This window comes from Megalobrama amblycephala, linkage group LG17 (genome assembly GCF_018812025.1).
Source record: "Megalobrama amblycephala isolate DHTTF-2021 linkage group LG17, ASM1881202v1, whole genome shotgun sequence".
Taxonomy (NCBI): domain Eukaryota; kingdom Metazoa; phylum Chordata; class Actinopteri; order Cypriniformes; family Xenocyprididae; genus Megalobrama; species Megalobrama amblycephala.
This window is the reverse complement of record NC_063060.1, coordinates 39,265,812-39,290,909: the sequence shown is the minus strand read 5'-3', so window position 1 is coordinate 39,290,909 and position 25,098 is coordinate 39,265,812. Positions and strand designations below refer to the sequence as shown.

The 25,098-nt window shown below is 43.0% G+C and overlaps 1 pseudogene and 4 gene segments (V, D, J or C); all 5 read right to left on the bottom strand.

The window, feature by feature from the left end:
• Positions 1–8,797: 8,797 nt before the first annotated feature.
• LOC125251536 lies at positions 8,798–9,650 on the bottom strand. The segment is given in 2 exon segments: positions 8,798–9,323; positions 9,440–9,650. Coding segments are annotated over 2 exon segments (459 nt in total).
• Positions 9,651–9,914: 264 nt separating this feature from the next.
• On the bottom strand, positions 9,915–10,895 carry LOC125251539. The segment is given in 2 exon segments: positions 9,915–10,355; positions 10,525–10,895. Coding segments are annotated over 2 exon segments (396 nt in total).
• A 6,696-nt stretch (positions 10,896–17,591) lies between these two features.
• Positions 17,592–18,453, bottom strand: LOC125251537. The segment is given in 2 exon segments: positions 17,592–18,156; positions 18,261–18,453. Coding segments are annotated over 2 exon segments (399 nt in total).
• A 1,671-nt stretch (positions 18,454–20,124) lies between these two features.
• Positions 20,125–20,707, bottom strand: LOC125251921 (annotated as a pseudogene).
• Positions 20,708–23,892: 3,185 nt separating this feature from the next.
• LOC125252009 lies at positions 23,893–24,695 on the bottom strand. The segment is given in 2 exon segments: positions 23,893–24,331; positions 24,436–24,695. Coding segments are annotated over 2 exon segments (399 nt in total).
• Between the last annotated feature and the right edge of the window lie 403 nt (positions 24,696–25,098).

Sequence of the window (25,098 nt, the reverse complement as noted above, 5' to 3'; positions counted from 1 at the left end):
ACGCCCTCTGCTGGGTGAAACAAACTCTTAAAGCTGTTCTAAAATTTATAGATGTTTAGTTGTTAGTTTGTAGAAATATTTAATGAAATAAAATTGTAAAAAAAAAAAAAAAAAAAAATAGAAAACATAAGATTTCTTATGAAAGAGACAAACTAAAATGTGTGTATGCACATAGAAATTACACATCTTAAGAAATTGAAATCAAACATCAATTTAAAGTTTTCCTACACACCTGAAATACAACTTAGAGAAGGGTTATGATTATTTACTGAGATGTCAAACTGAACTGTAAAAATCAGTCAGTCCAGAATCACATGACTGAATCAGGTTTTTGTACAGTGTTTCTGCTCTTTCTGTGACTGTGGGCCTCAGAGCGCAGTAGTACAGAGCAGAGTCTGACACCTCAGCAGAAGAGATTGTAAGATTCACTTGTTTTTTGTCTTTTGAATCTTTTGCTGACAGACGAAGAGAAGTCTCAGATGACTCTTTATTTTCATTTACAAGTATCAGGAACTCCGGTCATGATCCCTCATGTTTCCGATACCATAGCAGGTTATATACAAGACCACTGTAGTTACAGGACAGAGTCACACTGTCACCTCTGAAAATATGTTGTTCAGAAGACAACGGCTGTATTGTGTCAGCAAAGGAATTTCCTGTATGGACAAAATGCATCTGTATTAATTAAACTGATACTAATCACTTGTGCACACAATGACATAAAATAAAGTTTCATTTAATAAAAAGAATAGAATAAGAAATGATTTACCCATGAATAATGAGAGTGATATCCAACAAAAGAGAAGCATGATGGTTTGTGATGAAGAGTGATTGTAAAGCTGTCAAAGCAGGTTCACTTAATCTGAATCAGCCTTTCACACATTCAAGTCTTTGTGAATTTGCTCCACCCTCAGGATGAGACTTTATCTTCTCTGATGGGCTGTTTTTCTCTCAAAATGAAGATATGACAGCGTTTCTTTACATTTAAACATGTTGCATCAGTAATTTGTTGTGGTGTACTGGATGCGGGTGTTTCACAGTTTTGTGTAATGCAGATGAATGTATTAAGTTTTTGTACAGAGCAGGTGTGTTTCCTGTCACTGTGGGCACCAGGGCGCAGTAATACACAGCAGAGTCTTTCACTTCAGTAGAGGAGATCTCCAGATCCACTTGTGTCATTTCTTTTTTGGGTATCGCTGTGAGACGTAAAGTGGGTTTATTTGAATCAGCAGTCTCTGTGTGAAAAATAAGGAATTCTGGTCTGGATCTTGGATATTGGCGATACCACTGGAATCTGGGCCCAATGCCGCTGTATTTGCAGGAGATAACAGCACTTTCTCCAACTGAAACATGCTTTTCTGGTGAGAGAGATTCAATTGTATTTGCATCAGTGCTCTCTGTAAAAGAAGAAGAGAGAAAATCTATTAAAGGTATTATTGTTCAACATAACTGTTACTGTCACATGTTCAGTCTATTGATACTGACACTGATGCAACAATGAAGTATTACTTACCCTGAAGCAGTGAAAATACCATCAAGACTACAGTAAACCTGGCCATTGTTCAGCAGAATGAACGCTTTAAGTGTCAAACTCAACCTGGAGTCACTCATATTTAACTTGAGCTGCTTTCTAACAACAGGCTGCAGAGCGCCACCCTGTGGCAAGGAAGTGGACATTTTTATTTTGTGTTGGGACTATTCATACAGAAAATGTTTTCTATGATGAAAGATTTACTGTATAACTTTTCATGAATATCTTCAGTGACTAATGTAAATATAAGAAGAACTTCAAAGATTAAGTAACAGCTGGATTTGAGTTTAGTCACAAATGATGCTGGATAACATCATTGAAAAAGTATTCTAATGGAAAAACCTCATTAAATTAAACAAAAATGTGAAATAGAGGCATTTTCACTCTAGTGGTCTCACATGTTTTTGACACCGTAATATTGGTAATATGTCTCTGTGTTTCTTTGATGTGCTCTATGTACTGTAGTCCTCCTCATGCTCATTACAATCACCAGAATCAGAAGCAAGAAGCAAGCAAGCCAGCTTAGCATCAGAGCATGGCATTATAGTCAGTGATCATAGATATCTAATCCTGATCTATTCTGTTTCCTTGAATTTGAACAATTGTGAAATACATTTTTTTTTTCAAACTTTTTGAATTAACTGCTTTGGAAAGATATTTTTAGTCTATGATGACTTTAACCATTTCTGCTGAAGTAAAAAAAAAAAAAATAAATAAATAAAAATTGAACACAAGTGTAATACATCCCAGGTTTTTGTACTGTGTTTTTGTGTTTCCTGTCACTGTGGGCTGCAGAGCACAGTAATACACAGCAGAGTCTGATACTTTAGCAGGGCTGATTTCCAGTTTCAAGAGCTTTTTGAGTTTGTCAACTTTAGGAGAAATCCAGTGGGCTGATGGATCTGCTTTAACTGCATCTCCAGATTCAGTGATGGAGAGAAGGAGTTCTGGTTTGGATCTCTGATACTGACGATACCACAGTAGATTGTAAACAACACCACTGTAGTTGCAGGAGAGAGAAACACTGTTACCATCTTGAGCTTCTTTTTCAGAATCACGAGATGTTATTACATCACCAAGAGAGTCTCCTGAAAAAACAACATACTAAATTCACTGCTGTGATCACATAAATGAAATACTAACATGTTTAAATCAAAAGAGATGGTGATGAATAAAATAAATGAATCTCACCTGCAAGTACTGCAAATATTCCAAGAGCACAGAGCAGCATGATGGAATGAAATGACAAACTCAGATGTGTCTTTTCCTCACTGAAACACTGGCATTTAAGTCTGGAGCGCCACCCTGTGGCAAGATTTGACCTTCCATGATGAGTCTTGAGCTCATTGTGTTCATGAGGACTACAGAAATGAGAAGAACGCCCTCTGCTGGGTGAAAACAAACTCTTAAAGCTGTTCTAAAATTTATAGATGTTTAGCTGTTAGTTTGTAGAAATATTTAATGAAATAAAATTGTAAAAAAAAAAAAAAAAAAAAATAGAAAACGTCTCGGGTTACGGATGTAACCCTGGTTCCCTGAGTAAGGGAACGAGACGCTGCGTGAAACGCATTGGGAACCTTCTGCGTGATATCGTCATTGAAGCACTCCTGTATCCAACCAATCGTGTAACGAGACGTCAGAGACGGGTGACGTCACGGACCAGGAAACTATAAAGCATGCCTGGATGCAGAGAACACTAGCTTCTGTGGAAAATCTGAAGCAAGCACTCGCAAGCATGCAGGGGTACGGCAAGAGACGCAGCGTCTCGTTCCCTTACTCAGGGAACCAGGGTTACATCCGTAACCCGAGACGTTCCCTTTCGTGGGAACTAACGACGCTGCGTGAAACGCATTGGGAACGCAATCCCAACTGTGCCGTACTTCAAATGCTTGTTCATGTTAGCTCGAAAGTACGGAGGACCCCGGAGTGGAGCCCACATCAAGGTTATAATATCTGATAAATGTATGCTGGCTTGACCATCCAGCTGCATCACAGACGTCACTCATATGGACGCCAGACATCAAAGCTCTTGATGCCGCCATACCCCTTGTGGAATGAGCACGGACGTTAAATGGAGAAGACTGTCCGGCCGCTTTGTATGCAAGTGAGATGGCCTCGACCACCCACTTACTCATCCTCTGCTTGGACGCCGGTCCGCCTTTATTAGGGGAACCATAACAGACAAACAGTTGCTCTGTTTTACGCCACAGGGCAGCTCTGTGGACGTATGCATCCAAAGTCCTTACTGGGCAGAGCAGATTTAGTTTTTCCTGATCCGAGGATATAAATGGAGGAGGATGGAAGGCTTGAAGCATTATAGGACCCGGGACATTGGTGGGGACCTTCGGCACATAGCCAGGTCTAGCATGAAGAAATGCTCTCACCATTCCAGGAGCGAACTCCAGATACGAGGGGGCCACTGAAAGGGCCTGAAGATCTCCAATTCTTCTTAGAGAAGTAATAGCAAGCAAAAATACAGTCTTTAAAGTCAGAAACTTTATAGACACCTCCTCCAGTGGTTCAAAGGGAGCTCGGCTAACCCTCGTAGAACCACTGATAAGTCCCAAGCCGGGGTCCTTGTGCGCACTGGAGGCCTCAACCTCAGTGTACCACGGAGGAAGCGTGACACGAGGGGGTCTCGACCCACCGAGGAATCCCCCCCAACATGATAGGCTGATATGGCCGCAACATAAACCTTTAAGGTTGAATACAATAGGCCTTCCGAGAATTTTTCTTGGAGAAAGCATAGCACAGAGCTAATAGGAGCATGGACAGGGTCCGTTTCCTGTTGTCTACACCAAGTAGAGAATAGATTCCATTTATAGGAATAAAGCTTCCTCGTGGAGGGAGCCCTGGAGCTAAGTATGGTCTCAACAACCTCAGTTGAGAGACCAGCCTCTATGAACCTGGCCCCCTCAGAGGCCAGGCCCACAGTTTCCATAGTTCCGGACGGGGATGTATTATCGCGCCGCCCGCCTGAGATAGAAGATCCGGCCTTAGGGGAAGCTCCATTGGAGAGCCGTCTATCATGGACACCAAGTCTGAGAACCAGTACGGGGCCACCAGTATTAGGCTCACCCTTTCCTGGCGTACTTTCTCCAGGACTCGTGGGAGCAGAGCGAACAGGGGAAATGCATACAGACGTAGCCTCGGCCACGTCTGTACCATGGCATCCAGACCCAGAGGTGCTGGATGCGGAGGGAGTACCAGAGAGGACACTGGGTTGACTCTCCCGAAGCAAACAGGTCTACTTGTGCCTGACCAAAGTTTTTCCAAATGAGATCCACCACTTCCGGATGGAGTCTCCACTCCCCGGGCCTCGGCCCCTGCCTTGACAGGGCGTCTGCCCCCACATTCTGACTCCCGGGGATATAAGCTGCCTTCAGTGAGAGCAGCTTCCCCTGAGACCACAGGAGGATCCGACGGGCCAAGTAATTTAGTTGGCGAGACCGTAGACCCCCCTGATGGTTTATATAGGAGACCACTGACATGTTGTCTGTGCGGACCAGCACATGGTGGTCTCTCAGGTCCGGGAGAAAGTGTTTTAGTGCTAGAAACACCGCCATCAACTCCAGCCGATTTATGTGCCAAGAGAGTTGATGGTCCTCCCAAAGACCTTGGGCTGAGCGACCACTCATGATCGCTCCCCAGCCCGTGAGGGAAGCGTCTGTCGTAAGCATTGCGCGACGACCAGAGGCCCCCAACACAGGTCCCTGGGACAGGAACCAGGGGTCTCTCCACACGGTTAGAGCACGAAGGCATCGCCGTGTGACTTTGATCGTACGGAAAGGACTTCCCCTCGGGGAAAACCCCCTGGTCCTGAGCCACCACTGTAGGGGTCTCATGTGCAGGAGGCCAAAAGGAATTATGTTGGACGCAGCTGCCATTAGACCCAACAGTTTCTGAAACCGTTTCACAGTGAGTGCCTGGCCTAACCTCACCCCTTTTACGGCTGATAGAACAGAGCTCACATGGGCAGGAGTCAGACGTGCCCGCATTATTGTGGAATCCCACATAACACCTAGATAATTGGGGGTCTGAGCCGGAATCAGCACACTCTTCTTGGCATTGAGCCTCAGCCCAAGCCTTTTCATGTGAGACAGAACAACATCTCAATGTTGAACTGCCTGTTGCTCTGAGTGAGCTAGAATCAACCAATCGTCAATATAATTCAGTATGCAGATGCCCTGGAGTCTCAAGGGAGCCAGGGCTGCATCCACGCACTTTGTGAATGTGCGGGGTGATAATGATAGGCCAAACGGAAGAACCTTGTACTGGTAAGCTTCTATCATGAGCAGCACCCAATTTGATATATTCGGTAGAGTTTTCCATTCTTCTAGAAAATCTACTAAGGGAACCAGTCTCTCGAGACTGGTCTCTGGTGTTTTTTGAGCACTTGGCTCGGCGCTCTGAAATGGCACGCCGGCAGAAGTCAGCCGAATCAAGTGACAACCGTCCTTCCTCGGAAGGTCGGTGGGGACCTGACGCACACTGGATGACAGATATGGCGTGGTCCCCGGAGGGCGCTGGAGGGAAGCGGGTTTCAGATGTATTAACGCCAAGCTTCCTCCAGACGGGGGCCGCCCTCCTGGGTCCTGACCCACAGATATCAGGACCGCTTCTTAGAAGCCTTCCGCGCTACAATGACGGCCCGCAGGTCCGTCTTGCCCTGGGAAGGCTTCTGTTGTGCGGCTTGTCCCTGTCCCCAGAATCTACGTGGGGGAGCACGGGCGGCCACACTTATTTTCTGTTGCGCTCTGTGGTGCGCTGAGGAGCTCGTTGCGGACCGAGACTGCTCCCGTTCAACATTCTCAGCGGGGACTTTAGACCGGCGGGGGAGGAACCTCTGAAACGCCGCAGATTGTTTCTTGGTCTCCTGGAACCTCTCGACGACAGTTGTAACTGCGTCGCCGAAGAGGCCCACAGGAGACAGCGGCGCATCCATAAGGGCAGCTTTGTCTCTGTCCTTATGTCAGAGAGGTTCAGCCACAAGTGCCTCTCCGTGGCCACCAGGGCTGCCATAGAACGGCCCACTTCTTTAGCCGTCTCCTTGGTGGCACGGAGAGCCAGGTCTGTCGCCATGCGCAGTTCCTGGATGCACTCGAATGTGGCCTCCCCGCTGGTATCAATTTCCCCTAGCAGGTCGGCTTGGTAAGCCTGCAGCAGCGCCATGGTATGGAGACACGCTGCTGCCTGACCTGCCGCCGCATAAGCCTTGCCCACCAGCTTAGATGTAGTTTTAAGGGGCTTGGTGGGCAGCGTCGGTGCTTTTAAGGACGATGCCGACGCAGGCGAGAGATAGCCCGCGAGCGTCTCTTCAACCCGGGGCATCGCCGCATAACCATACTGTTTCAGCCCCACGATATTACTATAGACCGAAGTCTGGGGGCTGAGAACTCGATGTTGAACTGGTCTTTTCCAAGATCTAGACACCTCAGTGTGTAGATCTGGAAAGAATGGTAAGCACCGACGTTGGGGTAGTGACCGCGCGGGGAGAAAGCGTTCATAAAGCTTGCTTTTTGGTCTTACATCTCCCCGCTCTGCTTCTGGCCAGCTGATATTCAATTTGGCTACAGCTCTGGTCACTACCTCCAAGAGCTCCTCATGTGCGGGGGAAGAGGATGGCGGTTCCTCTTCCCCTGCTTCGACGCTCATCACATCAACATCCTCAGATGAAGATAGATGAAGCGCCGATGTCTCTCCCCGCGGGGAAGAAACCGCTGGGCGTGCTTCCGCCACGGCAGGAGAGACACTGGGTCTGGCGGCTAAAGGGAGAGAAAGGGCGGGGCCCGTCTCAACCCCCGCCACCAGATCCATCTGTGAACCCCACGAATGGAGTCTCCGCTCTGCCTTGGCAGCAGCGGGACCCGATCCGCGGGGAACACCAACCGAGGCACTCTCTTTATTATCAAAGAGTGCCCGGCGAGATCTCAACACTCTGAGGGTGAGCTTCTCACAGTGCATGCAGACAGCCCCCTCAAGAGCTGCCTGCGCGTGCTCAACCCCCAGGCAAACGACACACATATCGTGTGTATCCCCGTCAGGAATATAGCGAGTGCAGGGAAAAGCACACTTCCTGAATCGCTTGCCTTCATCCGCCATTTTATATATTGTGTCTAGTGTGTGTATATATGTATATAGTGTTGTGAAGCTCTTGTCCTCAGACAAAGAGAAGCTCAGACAGACAAACACTAAATAAGACGCACAAACAGCGATCACAGATATACACACAAGTGTTGCTGGAACTCTTGTCTTCAGACAAAGAGTGAAACCAAAATAATGGAAAGACAGACAAACACTAAATAAGACACACGGGATAACATGGAGCGCTTGCTGAAGATAGCAGAAGCTAGTGTTCTCTGCATCCGGGCATGCTTTATAGTTTCCTGGTCTGTGACGTCACCCGTCTCTGACGTCTCGTTACACGATTGGTTGGATACAGGAGTGCTTCAATGACGATATCACGCAGAAGGTTCCCAATGCGTTTCATGCAGCGTCGATAGTTCCCACGAAAGGGAACATAAGATTTCTTATGAAAGAGACAAACTAAAATGTGTGTATGCACACCGAAATTACACATTTTATGAAACTGAAATCAAACATCAATTTAAAGTTTTCCCACACACCTGAAATACAACTTAGAGAAGGATTATGATTATTTACTGAGATGTCAAACTGAGCTGTAAAATCAATAGCAGTACAGAATCACATGACAGAATCAGGTTTTTGTACAGTGTTTCTGCTCTTTCTGTGACTGTGGGCCTCAGAGCGCAGTAGTACAGAGCAGAGTCTGACACCTCAGCAGAAGTGATTGTAAGATTCACTTGTTTTTTGTCTTTTGAATCTTTTGCTGACAGACGAAGAGAAGTCTCAGATGACTCTTTATTTTCATTTACAAGTATCAGGAACTCCGGTCTTGATCCCTCATGTTTCCGATACCATAGCAGGTTATATACAAGACCACTGTAGTTACAGGACAGAGTCACACTGTCACCTCTGAAAATATGTTGTTCAGAAGACAACGGCTGTATTGTGTCAGCAAAGGAATTTCCTGTATGGACAAAATGCATCTGTATTAATTAAACTGATACTAATCACTTGTGCACACAATGACATAAAATAAAGTTTCATTTAATAAAAAGAATAGAATAAGAAATTATTTATCCATGAATAATGACAGTGATATCCAACAAAAGAGAAGCATGATGGTTTGTGATGAAGAGTGATTGTAAAGCTGTCAAAACAGGTTCACTTCATCTGAATCAGCCGTTCACACATTCACGTCTTTGTGAATTTGCTCCACCCTCAGGATGAGACTTTATCTTCTCTGATGGGCTGTTTTTCTCTCAAAATGAAGACGTGACAGCGTTTCTTTACATTTAAACATGTTGCATCAATAATTTGTTGTGGTGTACTGGATGCGGGTGTTTCACAGTTTTGTGTAATGCAGATGAATGTATTAAGTTTTTGTACAGAGCAGGTGTGTTTCCTGTCACTGTGGGCACCAGGGCGCAGTAATACACAGCAGAGTCTTTCACTTCAGTAGAGGAGATCTCCAGATCCACTTGTGTCATTTCTTTTCTGGGTATCGCTGTGAGACGTAAAGTGGGTTTATTTGAATCAGCAGTCTCTGTGTGAAAAATAAGGAACTCTGGTCTGGATCTTGGATACTGGCGATACCACTGGAAGCTGGGCCCAATGCCGCTGTATTTGCAGGAGATAACAGCACTTTCTCCAACTGAAACATGCTTTTCTGGTGAGAGAGATTCTATTGTATATGCATCAGTGCTCTCTGTAAAAGAAGAAGAGAGAAAATCTGTTAAAGTAATTAATATTCAACATAACTGTTACTGTCACATGTCCAGTCTATTGATACTGACACTGATGCAACAATGAAGTATTACTTACCCTTAAGCAGTGAAAATACCATCAAGACTACAGTAAACCTGGCCATTGTTCAGCAGAATGAACGCTTTAAGTGTCAAACTCAACCTGGAGTCACTCATATTTAACTTGAGCTGCTTTCTAACAACAGGCTGCAGAGCGCCACCCTGTGGCAAGGAAGTGGACGACAACGCTTTATTTTGTGTTGGGACTATTCATACAGAAATTGTTTTCTATGATGAAAGATTTACTGTATATAAAAAACATTTTGATTGCTAATTTATTAGACATAATGTTTAAGTTTATTAATAGATAATGTTTGTGTCTGCAATAGAATTTTCTTTAAAATGGAGATAATGTTATAAAATACATAAGCTTGTTGCTTCGAAGCACATAGTTTGTCAAAATAGTAAAGAAAATTGTAGATAATTTTTTCAGTAGAAAAAAAAATCCCGCAAGTTTAAGAACACTGAAGAATTAGTTTAATGCTGCTGTTGATCATGTCAGTTTGTGACAGTTTTGTGACATTAGATTATATTTCAGTCTTTTGAATGGTTGCAGGAGAGGAGTTGTTCAGATTAATGTTAAGTGATCATCATACTGTATGTCAGGTTTTTGTACAGTGTAGAAGGGTTTCCTGTCACTGTGGGCACCAGAGCACAGTAGTATATGGCAGAGTCTGATATTTCACTTTTGGAGATATTCAGATTCAGTTGTTTTTTGTCCTTTTGTGCTTCAGCGACATGATGGCTGTTATTCACTGGACCCTGAGTTTCAAAAACTTGCAAGAGAAACTCTGGAGCAGTGTTGGGATGCTGTCTGTACCACTGAAAACTGTTAATAGTACTTCCACTGTAGTTGCAGGACAGAGTCATCTTTTCTCCTTCTACAGCATGATTTACAGTAGACATGGGTGTTATTGCATTCGCAAAAACACTCTCTGAAAAATGATATCAAGAACAAAAGAATAACTCATTGCACATTCAGTAGTTATATCTGTTCATTTAAACTCAGTATATATAATTCAGTATATATAACTCTTATTTATAACAAATAAGAGTTATATTAACAGAATTATATCATATAAACAGAATATCAAAATGAAATACCTGTAAGAAGTGCCAGAACTGTGAGACAAAAGAACAACATTATGACTGAGAGAGATCATGAATAAAAGACATTCAGAGCAACACAAGAGCTGAGTGCAGATTCTGAGGAAATGTTCTGAACTCCTTTCTGTCGTTCGCATCATCATAAAGCTCTGCCCACTGAAGCTCTCTGTGGATTCTGGGTAATTAATAATGATAAAGCCAAGGTATCTTTGCCACAAGAACAACCATAGTACAGATTCTTACACCAATTTAATGAAATGTGTGGGCTGTTTTTCTCTCTCTCTCAAAATGAAAACACCTGACGAGTGAAGAGACAAAAATAACTGAAAATCACTGCTGCACATTTCTACCAAAGACAACCAACTCAAATATAGCAGGTGCTGTGTAATATAAAATGTGAATCATGTAGCTCCTCAGAATACTATATTATCATTCAGTAACATATTTTTCTAGAAAACCTTGCAAGCAAAAAAGAAAGAAAATGTATTAATGGATGCTGTCTCTTTATAATAATGTTAGGAACAACCAATTAAATTGAACTAAAATCTGAAGCAATCTAGCAATATCTTGCAGCTCAGATTTAAACATGTCAGTCTGACATTTGAGCAGACAAAATAACATCAACCCAAGGGCAAAATCTGACCTGCGCAATAACAATATTGACAGAGAATTAATCTGCATGTAACATAAAACTCATATTGCAGGATTATACTATTGGAAACATTCAAGAAAAAAAGAAAAAGAAAAAGTCTCTTCTGTCTCACTTTAATTCATACAGCGCCACCTTCTGGCAAAACAGTTCAAAGTTTTCTGTACAATTTCAGTCATATGGAGATGTGAAACTTTGACTATATGAATGCATCTGTTATGACTTGTTTCATCAAAAGGACAGACTATAGTGGTGATGATGCATTTGAGACAGGATGAAGTAAGTGTTTAGAGCTTTGTCTTTCTTTGATGATGTCATGTGAGGGTTTTTGTATGATGCAGTTATATTTCCTGTCACTGTGGGCACCAGGGCACAATAGTACATGGCAGAATCTGCCTGAACAGCAGAGGAGATGCTCAGATCCACTTGTTTAATATCTTGATGAACTTTAGCAGAAAATCTCTCTGGTCTATCTTAATTCATTGCTCCATGTGGGAAGATGTAAAGGAGGAACTCCAGTTTGGATCTGGGATATTGTCTGTACCATTGTAAATTATCTACAGTACCTGTATAGTCTTTGTAACTGCAGGACAGAGTGACAGTGTCACCAACAAGTCTATTTTCATCCTCTGACAAGGAGTTTATTACTGCCTCTGTGTGGCCTGTAAATGGACAATAAAAGTCTAATAAGATAAAACAAACAGAAACTAAACTGTAGAAAGTTGTAGTAAATAAGTAAAATGTAACTGGTAGATTGGAGAGAAAAAAACAACTTTATCTTACCAATAAATGTCCACAAAAAACTGAGGAGAGAGAAAATAATCATGACAGCAGATATCTGAAGAAGAATCTGAAAGTCTTCAGTATCATTCAGACTGGATGCCTTTGAATTCTGACAACCTCCTTCAGACTGAAATGCTTCTACATCTTGATATTAAGCTCCGCCTTCTGGCAATAAGATTTTCTTCTTTATACTTAAACCAGTTCATGTGGCCTGTGGTTCAAAGTCTCTGGCAGGATTTTTGTAATACATTCTTAAACTTTAGCTGAAGAAATTAATCGTTTTTTGAATCTCAAAAACAAATGACACAGAATGTTTTTATTTTCATTTTAATCCTAAGTGGTCGTCATTTGAACAAATATTCCATGTAGCACCACAATTCATTTGAGGAATTAAAAAAACAGCATGCATAATAAAAATAAAACTTAATGGCCCGGTTTCACAGACAGGGCTGAGCCTAAACCAGGATTAGGCCTTAGTTCAATTAGGGCATTTAAGTATCTTTTATTAACATTCACTAGAGAAAAAAAACAAAAAAAACATTGTGTGCATCTTGAGACAAAACAATTGTCACGGTTCATGAATCCGCTGTCTCATTCTGGTGTCTGTGTGTTCTGTAGTGTGTCACCTGATTGTTCGTGTGGGCGTCGCCGCTGATTGTCTGATCAGCGGCAGCTGTTTGCAATTACACCTGCCTATATAACGCCTTGTCTTTCGTCTCATGTTTGTCAGATCATTGTTTTTGCTCGTGTTGTTTGTTCCTTGGACTGGATTTCTCGTCGTTGTTTCCTGTTTCCTCGTTTGGATTGTTCTCTGGATTTCACCCACGGATTACACGGCACTGTTTCACGGACGCACTTCACCAGTCACCATTCATCTGGACTCTCATCGCCCATCGAGGTCCCTGCGTCACCACTCTCCTGCTGTGTTCACTGTGTGTGTTATCTGTGACTGACCACCTGTGTGTGAAGCTCTTAATAAAGAGATTAACTTGCTTTTGCATCCATCCTTATTTACGTGACAGAACGATCTGACCAACTATGGATGCAGCAAGCTCAGCAGCTTTGACGGAGTTCATCAACCACAGCATTTCCCGTATGGACCAACAGCAGGAGAGCATCACTTCCACCGGACGCGCGGTTCAAGCGCTGGTGACGCAGGTGTCTGAGCTCTCCCAGCAACTACAACAACTTCGAGCTCCCACTGCGCCACCCCCACCGCCGGTTCCCCCCACACCGCCGGAGCGGTGGGATCAACCAGAACCACGCCTTCCTGTTCCTCAAACTTATGCCGGTGAGCCGAACTTTTGTCGTGCGTTCCTGAACAAGTGTTCCTTGCATTTCTCTTTGAAGCCACGCACCTTCGAGAGGGAGGAGTCCAAGGTGGCTTTTGTGATCACGCTTCTGACAGGCAAGGCAGCTTTGTGGGGAACGGCGGTGTGGGAGAACCAGGATCCATGCTGCGCCTCGTTCCAGGCACTCGCCGCCGAGATGAGGAGAGTGTTCGACCGTGCGGTAGCTGGCAAGGACGCCGCTCGTCAACTCACCGAACTAAAGCAGGGTAACCGCACGGTCGCAGAATATTCCATCGAGTTTCGCACTCTCGCGGCAGAGTGCCGCTGGAACGAGGAGGCGCAGTGGGATGTGTTCCTGCATGGGTTGGCCGACCGTGTCCATCGTGAAATTTATGTCTTGGATCTTCCTCAGACACTCAACGGACTCATTGATCTCGCGCTGCGAGTGGATGCTCGACTTCAAAGGCTGGAACGTCTTGAGTCTGCTAACGCTAAGCCTCATGGAGCGGAGGGCCGGTTGGCCAGCACAGCAGACACGGTCGGTTCCCCTTTAGATCCTGAACCCATGCAGGTGGGGAGAGCTTGGCTTTCTCGGGAGGAGAGAGAAAGGCGGAGATCCCAAGGCTTATGCCTCTACTGCGGAGCATCAGGTCACTTCCTCAGGTCTTGCCCAGTAAAAGATCAAGCCCGGTAGTAAATCTGAGGCTACTATCGGGTGGGATCTCCGCCGAGAAGTCCTCACCATCCACCCTCCTCCCGGTAAGACTGAGATGGGCGACTCACAGCATCACCTGCCAGGCACTCATCGACTCCGGGGCTGAGGGGAACTTCATGGACACCAACTTTGCACAACTTAACAGTTTACCCATCATCCCACTCACCCGCCTGATCACTGTCGACGCACTCAATGGACAGCGACTTCCCAGCATCTCTCTCTCTACGGACTACGTTACTCTCATCTCCTCTGGCAATCACAATGAAGATATTCAGTTTCTCCTCATGGACTCACCTCAGGCACCTGTCGTTCTCGGACACCCCTGGCTCACCAAACACAACCCTCGGATTGACTGGCAGCAGCACACGATCACCGAGTGGAGCACTCTATGTCACAGGTCTTGTCTGTTGTCTGCTTGTCCCACTGTGTCTGTTTCTGTGTTACAGGAGAAGGCGGTGGATTTGTCTAACGTGCCCGCAGAGTATCAAGACCTGAGGGAAGTGTTCAGTAAGTCCCAGGCTGCTTCTCTCCCTCCGCATCGTCCCTATGACTGTGCCATAGATTTAGTACCCGGTAAGTCTCCGCCTAAAGGCAAACTATACTCTCTGTCTACTCCCGAGAGGGAGGCCATGGAGAAATATATTTCTGATTCTCTGGCAGCGAAATTCATCCGCCCTTCCTCTTCTCCAGCGGGGGCGGGGTTCTTTTTTGTGGGAAAGAAGGATGGGTCTCTGCGACCTTGCATTGATTACCGAGGGCTGAACAACATCACGGTAAAGAATACTTATCCTTTGCCGTTGATGTCTTCAGCCTTTGAGAGGTTGCAGGGAGCATCCGTTTTCACTAAATTGGACTTAAGGAACGCTTATCATTTGGTTCGCATCAGGAAGGGGGATGAATGGAAGACCACGTTTAATACCCCTAGAGGACACTTTGAATACTTGGTCATGCCCTTCGGGCTGTCCAACAGTCCAGCGGTCTTCAGGCACTCGTCAATGACGTGTTGAGAGACATGGTCGATCAGTCCATTTGTCTACCTGGATGACATATTGATATTTTCCTCGTCTCTCCAGTAACATGTTCAACACGTCAGACGAGTGCTTCAGCGTCTGTTAGAGAATGGGCTTTTTGTCAAGGCGGAGAAATGCGAGTTTCATGCACAGTCTGTTTCTTTTCTAGGGTACATCGTCTCGTCTGAGGGAGTTCGCATGGATCCTGACAAGGTTAAGGCTGTGGTGGATTGGCCAAGTCCAGATTCCCGTAAGGCCCTACAGAGGTTTCTGGGATTCGCCAATTTTTACCGGCGTTTTATTCGCAATTTCAGCCAACTAGCCGCACCTCTGACTGCCTTGACCTCCCCCAGAACGACCTTCAGGTGGTCAGATGCAGCGGAAGCCGCATTTGCCAAACTGAAGAGTCGCTTTGTTTCGGCTCCCATTCTCATTGCCCCTGATCCTTTGCGTCAGTTCGTGGTGGAGGTCGACGCGTCAGAGGTGGGGGTAGGTGCAGTACTATCCCAGCGTTCTCCCACGGACGATAAGATGCATCCTTGCGCGTATTTTTCCTATCGTTTATCTCCAGCCGAACGCAACTATGACATTGGTAATAGAGAGTTGTTGGCAGTCAAATTAGCGTTGGAGGAGTGGCGTCATTGGTTGGAGGGGTCGGGGGTACCCTTTATCGTATGGACAGATCATAAGAACCTTGAGTATATTCGATCGGCCAAAAGACTTAACTCCAGGCAGGCTCGGTGGGCACTTTTTTTCGGACGTTTTGATTTTTCTCTATCGTACCGCCCGGGCTCCAAAAACATCAAGCCCGATTCTTTATCTCGCATTTTTGATCCTTCCGAAGGTCCTGTGTTATCAAATGGGGTCATTGTTCCAACGTGGCTTGTCATCCAGGGGTTAATCGGACCAGGTTTTTGGTTAAGCAACGATTCTGGTGGCCAGCTATGGCTCGTGACATTCGCAGTTTTGTTTTGGCTTGCTCGGTTTGCGCCACTGGTAAGACTTCCAATCGACCTCCAGATGGGTTACTCCAACCGCTGTCTGTCCCTTCGAGACCCTGTTCCCACATTGCGCTAGATTTCGTTACCGCCCTCCCACCGTCCCAGGGGTACTCGGTCGTTTTGACCGTGGTGGACCGGTTCTCGAAGGCGACTCATTTTGTTCCCTTAACCAAATTACCCTCTGCTAAGGAGACAGCGGTTACCGTCGTAGACCACATTTTTCGGTTACATGGCCTCCCGATAGATGTGGTGTCCGACAGGGGTCCCCAATTTGTGTCCAAATTTTGGCAAGAGTTTTGTAGACTGCTGGGGGTGACTGTCAGTCTTTCCTCTGGGTTCCATCCCCAGACCAATGGGCAGACCGAGAGAGCCAACCAGGATTTGGAGCGAATGTTGCAATGTTTGGCGTCCAAGAATCCTTCCTCCTGGAGCCAACAACTCTCTATGATTGAGTACGCACATAATTCATTACCAGTGTCTTCTACGGGCCTCTCTCCGTTTGAATGTAGTATATGTTACCAGCCACCTGTGTTTCCCAGTCTGGAATCTGAAATCGCGGTCCCCACCGCACTTGGAGCAGAGCCCGTGAGACTCTGCTGCAGGTGAGGGCGCGCACCAAGGCTAAGACTGATCGCCACCGGTCGAAGCCTACCGTATACGTCGTTGGTCAAAAAGTGTGGCTTTCTACTAAGAACATTCCGTTCCGCTCCGTTGCCAATAAATTAGCTCCTAAATTCATCGGCCCGTTCCCTGTCACCAAAATCATTAGTCCGGTGGCAGTCCGACTCAAATTACCTCCAGCGTACAGGAGGATTCATCCCGCCTTTCATGTTTCCAGAATTAAACCCGCTTTTCACTCTCATCTTAATCCGCCTACTCCGGTTCCTCCACCGCCGCGACTCGTAGATGGGGAACCTACTTATTCGGTCAATCGCATTCTGGACTCTAGGTGGAGGGGACGCGGATTCCAGTACTTGGTGGACTGGGAAGGTTACGGTCCGGAGGAGAGAAGTTGGGTTCCTGCCAGGGACATCCTGGATCACTCCCTCATCGATGATTACAATCGACAGGTAAGGAGCTCTGGGAACGCCGTGAGGCGTTCCTAGGAGGGAGGGTACTGTCACGGTTCATGAATCCGCTGTCTCATTCTGGTGTCTGTGTGTTCTGTAGTGTGTCACCTGATTGTTCGTGTGGGCGTCGCCGCTGATTGTCTGATCAGCGGCAGCTGTTCACAATTACACCTGCCTATATAACGCCTTGTCTTTCGTCTCATGTTTGTCAGATCGTTGTTTGGAGTCCTGGTGTTGTTGTCCCGTGTTTGCTCGTGTTGTTTGTTCCTTGGACTGGATTTCTCGTCATTGTTTCCTGTTTCCTCATTTGGATTGTTCTCTGGATTTCACCCACGGATTACACGGCACTGTTTCACGGACGCACTTCACCAGTCACCATTCATCTGGACTCTCATCGCCCATCGAGGTCCCTGCGTCACCACTCTCCTGCTGTGTTCACTGTGTGTGTTATCTGTGACTGACCACCTGTGTGTGCAGCTCTTAATAAATAGATTAACTTGCTTTTGCATCTGTCCTTATTTACGTGACAACAATGGCACTGACATATTTTAAGATCTGTCAGTACGAGTTACTTTCAGTTAGAACAGCTCAAACATGCATTTTAGTCTAGGACTAGCTTAAGCCTTGTCTGTGAAACCAGGGGAATAAATATTAGAAAATGTTGTTATAATACTTTCAGATGGAGTTTGGCACATCATACCACAGGAGAAACAGTACAAGTACTCAGTACAAGTACTTTATATATATAGATTATTGAATAATCAAAACATTGTTTTTGTACTGTGTTTTTGTGTTTCCTGTCACTGTGGGCTTCAGAGCACAGTAATACACAGCAGAGTCTGATACTTTAGCAGGGCTGATTTCCAGTTTCAAGAGCTTTTTGAGTTTGTCAACTTTAGGAGAAAACCAGTGGGCTGATGGATCTGCTTTAACTGGATCTCCAGATTCAGTGATGGAGAGAAGGAGTTCTGGTTTGGATCTCTGATACTGACGATACCACAGTAGATTGATAACAGAACCACTGTAGTTGCAGGAGAGAGAAACACTGTTACCATCTTGAGCTTCTTTTTCAGAACCATGAGATGTTATTACATCACCAAGAGAGTCTCCTGAAAAAAACAACATACTAAATTCACTATTGTGATCAGATAAATTAAATATTAACATGTTTAAATCAAAAGAGATGGTGTTGAATAAAATAAATGAATCTCACCTGCAAGTACTGCAAATATTCCAAGTGCACAGAGCAGCATGATGGAATGAAATGACAAACTCAGATGTGTCTTTTCTCACTGAAACACTGTGATTTAAGTCTGGAGCTCCACCCTGTGGCAAGATTTGACCTTCCATGATGAGTCTTGAGCTCATTGTGTACATGAGGACTACAGAAATGAGAAGAACGCCCTCTGCTGGGTGAAAACAAACACGTTCAGACCTTCATGAATCACTGAGGACTCTAAAAAAGACTTCTGTCAAGATAGAAGATCCTTACACGCATCCTTACATCCTTACAAGAAGTTTAGTTTGTAGAAAAATGTAATAAAATAAAATTGGAAAAAATTGGAAAACATTAATTTTACAGTGTTGAAGCTTTCTCATAAGAGACAAACTAAAATGTGTGTATGCACATAGAAATGACACATTTTAAGGAACTGAAATCAAACATCAATTTAAAGTTTTCCCACACACCTGAAATAACACCTCAAAGGAGGTCTATGATTATTTATTGAGATGTCAAACTGAACTGTAAAATCAATATCAGTACAGAATCACATGACTGAATCAGGTTTTTGAACAGTGTTTCTGCTCTTTCTGTGACTGTGGGCCTCAGAGCGCAGTAGTACAGAGCAGAGTCTGACACCTCAGCAGAAGAGATTGTGAGATTCACTTGTTTTTTGTCTTTTGAATCTTTTGCTGACAGACGAAGAGAAGCCTGTGACTCTGAATTTTCACTTACAAGTATCAGGAACTCCGGTCTTGATCCCTCATGTTTCCGATACCATAGCAGGTTAAATGCACGGCCACTGTAGTTACAGGACAGAGTCACACTGTCACCTCTGAAAATATGTTGTTCAGAAGACAATGGCTGTATTGTGTCAGCAAAGGAATTTCCTGTATGGACAACATGCATCTGTATTAATTAAACTGATACTAAAGGTAAGCAACTTATCACCAATTGATATAAAATATACCATGTAATTTTTTTAAAATAAACAAAAATAATATAAAAATGATTTACCCATGAATAATGAGAGTGATATCCAACAAAAGAGAAGCATGATGGTTTGTGATGAAGAGTGATTGTAAAGCTGTCAAAGCAGGTTCACTCCATCTGAATCAGCCTTTCACACATTCAAGTCTTTGTGAATTTGCTCCACCCTCAGGATGAGACTTTATCTTCTCTGATGGGCTGTTTTTCTCTCTGTTTTTCTCTCAAAATGAAAAGACCTGACCAGTGAAGAGACAAAAATGACTGAAAATCACTGCTGCACATTTCTACCAAAGATATAACTAACTCAAATATAGCAGGTGCTGGGTAATAAAAACATGAATCATGTAGCTCCTCCCTCAGAATACAATATTTGCTATATTATTATCATTCAGTAACATATTTTTCTAAAAAACCTTGCAAGCAAAAACAAAAAAACAAACAACAGTATGAATTGATGCTGTCTCTTTACAGTAACTTTAGGAACAACCAATTAAATTAACAAAAGTAAACTAAAATCTGAAGCAAACCAACAATATCTTTATACAATATAAGCTCAAATTTAAACATGTCAGTCTGACATTTTAGCAGACAAAATAACATCAACCTAAGGGCAAAATCTGACCTGCGCAATAACAATATTGACACAGAGAATTAATCTGAATGAAACAACAAAACTCATATTGCAGGATTATACTACTGGAAAAATTCACAAAATGAAAAGTCTCTGCTGTCTCACTTTAAATCATACAGCGCCACCTCCTGGCAAAACAGTTCAAAGTTTTCTGTACAGTTTCAGTCATATGGAGATGTGAACCTTTGACTATATGAATGCATCTGTTGTGACTTGTTTCAGCAAAAGGACAGACTATAGTGGTGATGATGCATTTGAGACAGGATGAAGTAAGTGTTTAGAGCTTTGTCTTTCTTTGATGATGACATCATGGTGAGGGTTTTTGTATGATGCAGTTATATTTCCTGTCACTGTGGGCACCAGGGCACAATAGTACATGGCAGAATCTGCCTGAACAGCAGAGGAGATCTTCAGATCCACTTTTTTAATATCTTGATGAACTTCAGCTGAAAATCTCTCTGGTCTACCTTCACTCATAGCTCCATGTGGGAAAATGTAAAGGAGGTACTCCGGTTTGGATCTGGGATATTGTCTGTACCATTGTAAATTCTGTACAGTACCCGTATAGTGTTTGTAACTGCAGGACAGAGTAACAGTGTCACCAACAAGTTTATTTTCATCCTCTGACGAGGATTACATCTGCCTCTGTGTGGCCTGTAAATGGAGAATAAATGTTGAATTAGGTAAATCAAGCATTAAATAAATTGTAGAATGTAGTAGTAAATAAATAAAAAGTAACTGGTAGATTGGAGAGAAAAAACAACTTTATCTTACCAATAAACGTCCACAAAAAACTGAGGAGAGTGAAAATAATCATGACGGCAGATATCTGAAGAAGAATCTGAAAGTCTTCAGTATCATTCAGACTGGATGCCTTTGAATTCTGACAACCTCCTTCAGATTGAAATGCTTCTACATCTTGATATTAAGCTCCACCTTCTGACTTACTTTGGCTTTCTTTCTGTAATGTCTTTATATTTAAACTTGTTAATTTGAGCTTTGGCAGCTAATGCATACTCAAAGACAAACAAACATTCTATCAATCAATGCATAAATCCACATATTCTGAACCACCACATTCATGCTTCATATTACTTATTTTATTCAAGTGGAGTCATCACATTTGTTGCAAAAAAAGTTGAAATATAATGTCTGATCTATGTCGGGTGCTAACGATGTCAGATTTTTGTACAGTGTTGCAGTGTTTCTTGTCACTGTGGACACCAAGGCACAGTAGTACAAAGCAGAATCTTCCATTTCTGTCTGAAAGATGCTCAGATTCATGCGTTTACTGCGTTCATCAGCCACAGATGAAAGCCGAAGTGCAGGCTCTGACCGGCCTCTGAGCTCAGTAACAAAAATAAGAAACTCTAGTTGAGATCCTGGATATTGTCGATACCACTGCAAGGTGTTCACACGACCACTGTAATCCAGGACAGGGTAACATTGTCTCCTACTGTGACATACTTCTCTGGGATCAGTGGGTTTATTGCATTTGCTTCAGCGTTCTCTGTGTGAAAAAAACAAAGATGCTGGATTATTCCTTTTAAGATGCATGTGTTTTTCAGACTGAATATTTATAAAATATTATATTTATAAAAATGACAATGAGGATCACTGCTGCACATTTCTCCTTAAGCTATAACTAACAAGAGCTGGATAATAAAAAATGTGAATAATATAGCTCCTCCCCTTGGCAAAAAATTGGTAAGAAGAGTGAATTATGATTGTTGAAGTGAGTGATAGAATGATCTTATTTCAGCCATCTCAGACAGTTCAGAATCAGTCTAAATTAGCATATGCTAAAATATTATTAAAATACATGATGACAAGATGTCGGACAGACTAGTATATTGGAACATACACCGATCAGGCATAATATTATGACCACCTTCCTAATGTTGTGTTGCTCCCCCTTTTGCTGCTAAAACAGCCCTGACCCGTCAAGGCATGGCCCAAAGCATCACACTGCCTCTGCCGGCTTGCCTTCTTCCCATAGTGCATCCTGGTGCAATGTGTTCCCCAGGTAAGCGACGCACACGCACCCGGCCATCCACGTGATGTACCGGGAACACCCCACAAGAGCTGCAGTTTTGGACATGCTCTGACCCAGTCGTCTAGCCATCACAATTTGGCCCTTGTCAAACTCGCTCAAATCCTTATGCTTGTCCAAATTTTTCCTGCTTCTAACACATCAACTTTGAGGACGAAATGTTCACTTGCTGCCTAATATATCCCACTCACTAACAGGTGCCGTGATGAAAAGATAATCAGTGTTATTCACTTCACCTGTCAGCGGTTATAATGTTATGCCTAATCTGTGTATAATTTAACAATATCTGGAATGTTATTATTAATAAATTTATCAAAAAGAAAAAAACATCTTGCAAGCAAAAGAAATTGCAGTGTTGATGGATGCTGTCTTTGTCTTTAGTAACTTTGGGAAAATCCAATTAAACTAAAAAAAGTAAACTAAAATGTCAGTCTCTGACCTTTGAGCAGACAAATTATCATCAATACAATACCTAAGGGCAAAATCTTTGCAAAAACAAAAATGACAGAGAATTAATCTACATGTAAGATAAAACTCTTATATTGCAGAATTATACTATTGGAAAAACTCACAAAATGAAAAGACAAAAAAAGTCTCTTCTGTCTCACTTTAAATCATACAGCGCCACCTTCTGGCAAAACAATTCAAAGTTTTCTGTACAATTTCAGTCATATGGAGATGTGAACCTTTGACTATATGAATGCATCTGTTATGACTTGTTTCAGCAAAAGGACAGACTATAGTGGTGATGATGCATTTGAGACAGGATGAAGTAAGTGTTTAGAGCTTTGTCTTTCTTTGATGATGTCATGGGAGGTTTTTGTATGATGCAGTTATATTTCCTGTCACTGTGGGCACCAGGGCACAATAGTACATGGCAGAATCTGCCTGAACAGCAGAGGAGATCTTCAGATCCACTTGTTTAATACCTTGATGAACTTCAGCAGAAAATCTCTCTGGTCTATCTTCACTCATAGCTCCATGTGGGAAAATGTAAAGGAGGTACTCCGGTTTGGATCTGGGATATTGTCTGTACCATTGTAAATTATTTACATTACCCGTATAGTCTTTGTAACTGCAGGACAGAGTAACAGTGTCACCAACAAGTTTATTTTCATCCCTTGACGAGGATTTTATTACATCTGCCTCTGTGTGGCCTGTAAATGGAGAATAAATGTTGAATTAGGTAAATCAAGCATTAATTAAATTGTAGAAAGTAGTAGTAAATAAATAAAAAGTAACTGGTAGATTGGAGAGAAAAAACAACATTATCTTACCAATAAACGTCCACAAAAAACTGAGGAGAGTGAAAATAATCATGACAGCAGATATCTGAAGAAGAATCTGAAAGTCTTCAGTATCATTCAGACTGGATGCCTTTGAATTCTGACAACCTCCTTCAGATTGAAATGCTTCTACATCTTGATATTAAGCTCCGCCTTCTGGCAATATGATTGACTTCTGCAATGGAGTCTTTATAGTCTCTGTCCCAAATGGAATCCTAAGCTCTTGCTGTCTTCCTCCAAGTCCACACTTTCATGACGTAATGCTGCTTTGACTGTCGGGTTGAAGTCTGCTGTGGAGGAAGTTAAGAAAACAAAATTGCTTTTTGATAATTGGTTACATAGAGATCTGTCTACTTTAGGTAGAGTCCTATATCCAAGGTTTATCTAGATTATTTTCCCTGGCCTTTCTTTATTTGTTCAGGATTTCACTTGTAAGGAAATTCATAGGTTGTTGGTTCATTTTTGTTGGAAAAATAAACATCAACAGCTTAAAAATGACTGGAAAGAAATCTGAAGAAGAGTTTGAAATGCTTGATTATGTGGATATAAATAATACTTTCAAGATTAGAAAGTAAGGGGGCCTCATGGTGCCAACACTGTCCGCACTGTGTGTGTGTGTGTGTGTGTGTGTGTGTTCTCTATAGAAATATGTGTTGTGTGTTTGTAGGCCTACTTTATTGAGATTCTTGTGTTACTGATGGATGATTCAGTTACAGAAACAACACACAGAATACATGTGCTTGTTAAACAATAATATGCAGAAAGATCATGTACTGAGGAAAAGAGTTTCCTGTCACTGTGGGCATCAGAGCACAGTAATACACAGCAGAGTCTGATACTTTAGCAGGGCTGATTTCCAGTTTCAAGAGCTTTTTGAGTTTGTCAACTTTAGGAGAAAACCAGTGGGCTGATGGATCTGCTTTAACTGCATCTCCAGATTCAGTGATGGAGAGAAGGAGTTCTGGTTTGGATCTCTGATACTGACGATACCACAGTAGATTGAGAACAACACCACTGTAGTTGCAGGAGAGAGAAACACTGTTACCATCTTGAGCTTCTTTTTCAGAATCACGAGATGTTATTACATCACCAAGAGAGTCTCCTGAAAAAAAACAACATACTAAATTCACTATTGTGATCACATAAGTGTAATATTAACATTTTAAATCAAAAGAGGTGGTGTCGAATAAATTAAATGAATCTCACCTGCAAGTACTGCAAATATTCCAAGTGCACAGAGCAGCATGATGGAATGAAATGACAAACTCAGATGTGTCTTTTCTCACTGAAACACTGTGATTTAAGTCTGGAGCTCCACCCTGTGGCAAGATTTGACCTTCCATGATGAGTCTTGAGCTCATTGTGTACATGAGGACTACAGAAATGAGAAGAACGCCCTCTGCTGGGTGAAAACAAACACGTTCAGACCTTCATGAATCACTGAGGACTCGTACAGTATCTGTAATTTTACCCTCTAAAAAAGACTTCTGTCAAGATAGAAGATCCTTACACGCATCCTTACATCCTTACAAGAAGTTTAGTTTGTAGAAAAATGTAATAAAATAAAATTGGAAAAAATTGGAAAACATTAATTTTACAGTGTTGAAGCTTTCTCATAAGAGACAAACTAAAATGTGTGTATGCACATAGAAATGACACATTTTAAGGAACTGAAATCAAACATCAATTTAAAGTTTTCCCACACACCTGAAATAACACCTCAAAGGAGGTCTATGATTATTTATTGAGATGTCAAACTGAACTGTAAAATCAATAGCAGTACAGAATCACATGACTGAATCAGGTTTTTGTACAGTGTTTCTGCTCTTTCTGTGACTGTGGGCCTCAGAGCGCAGTAGTACAGAGCAG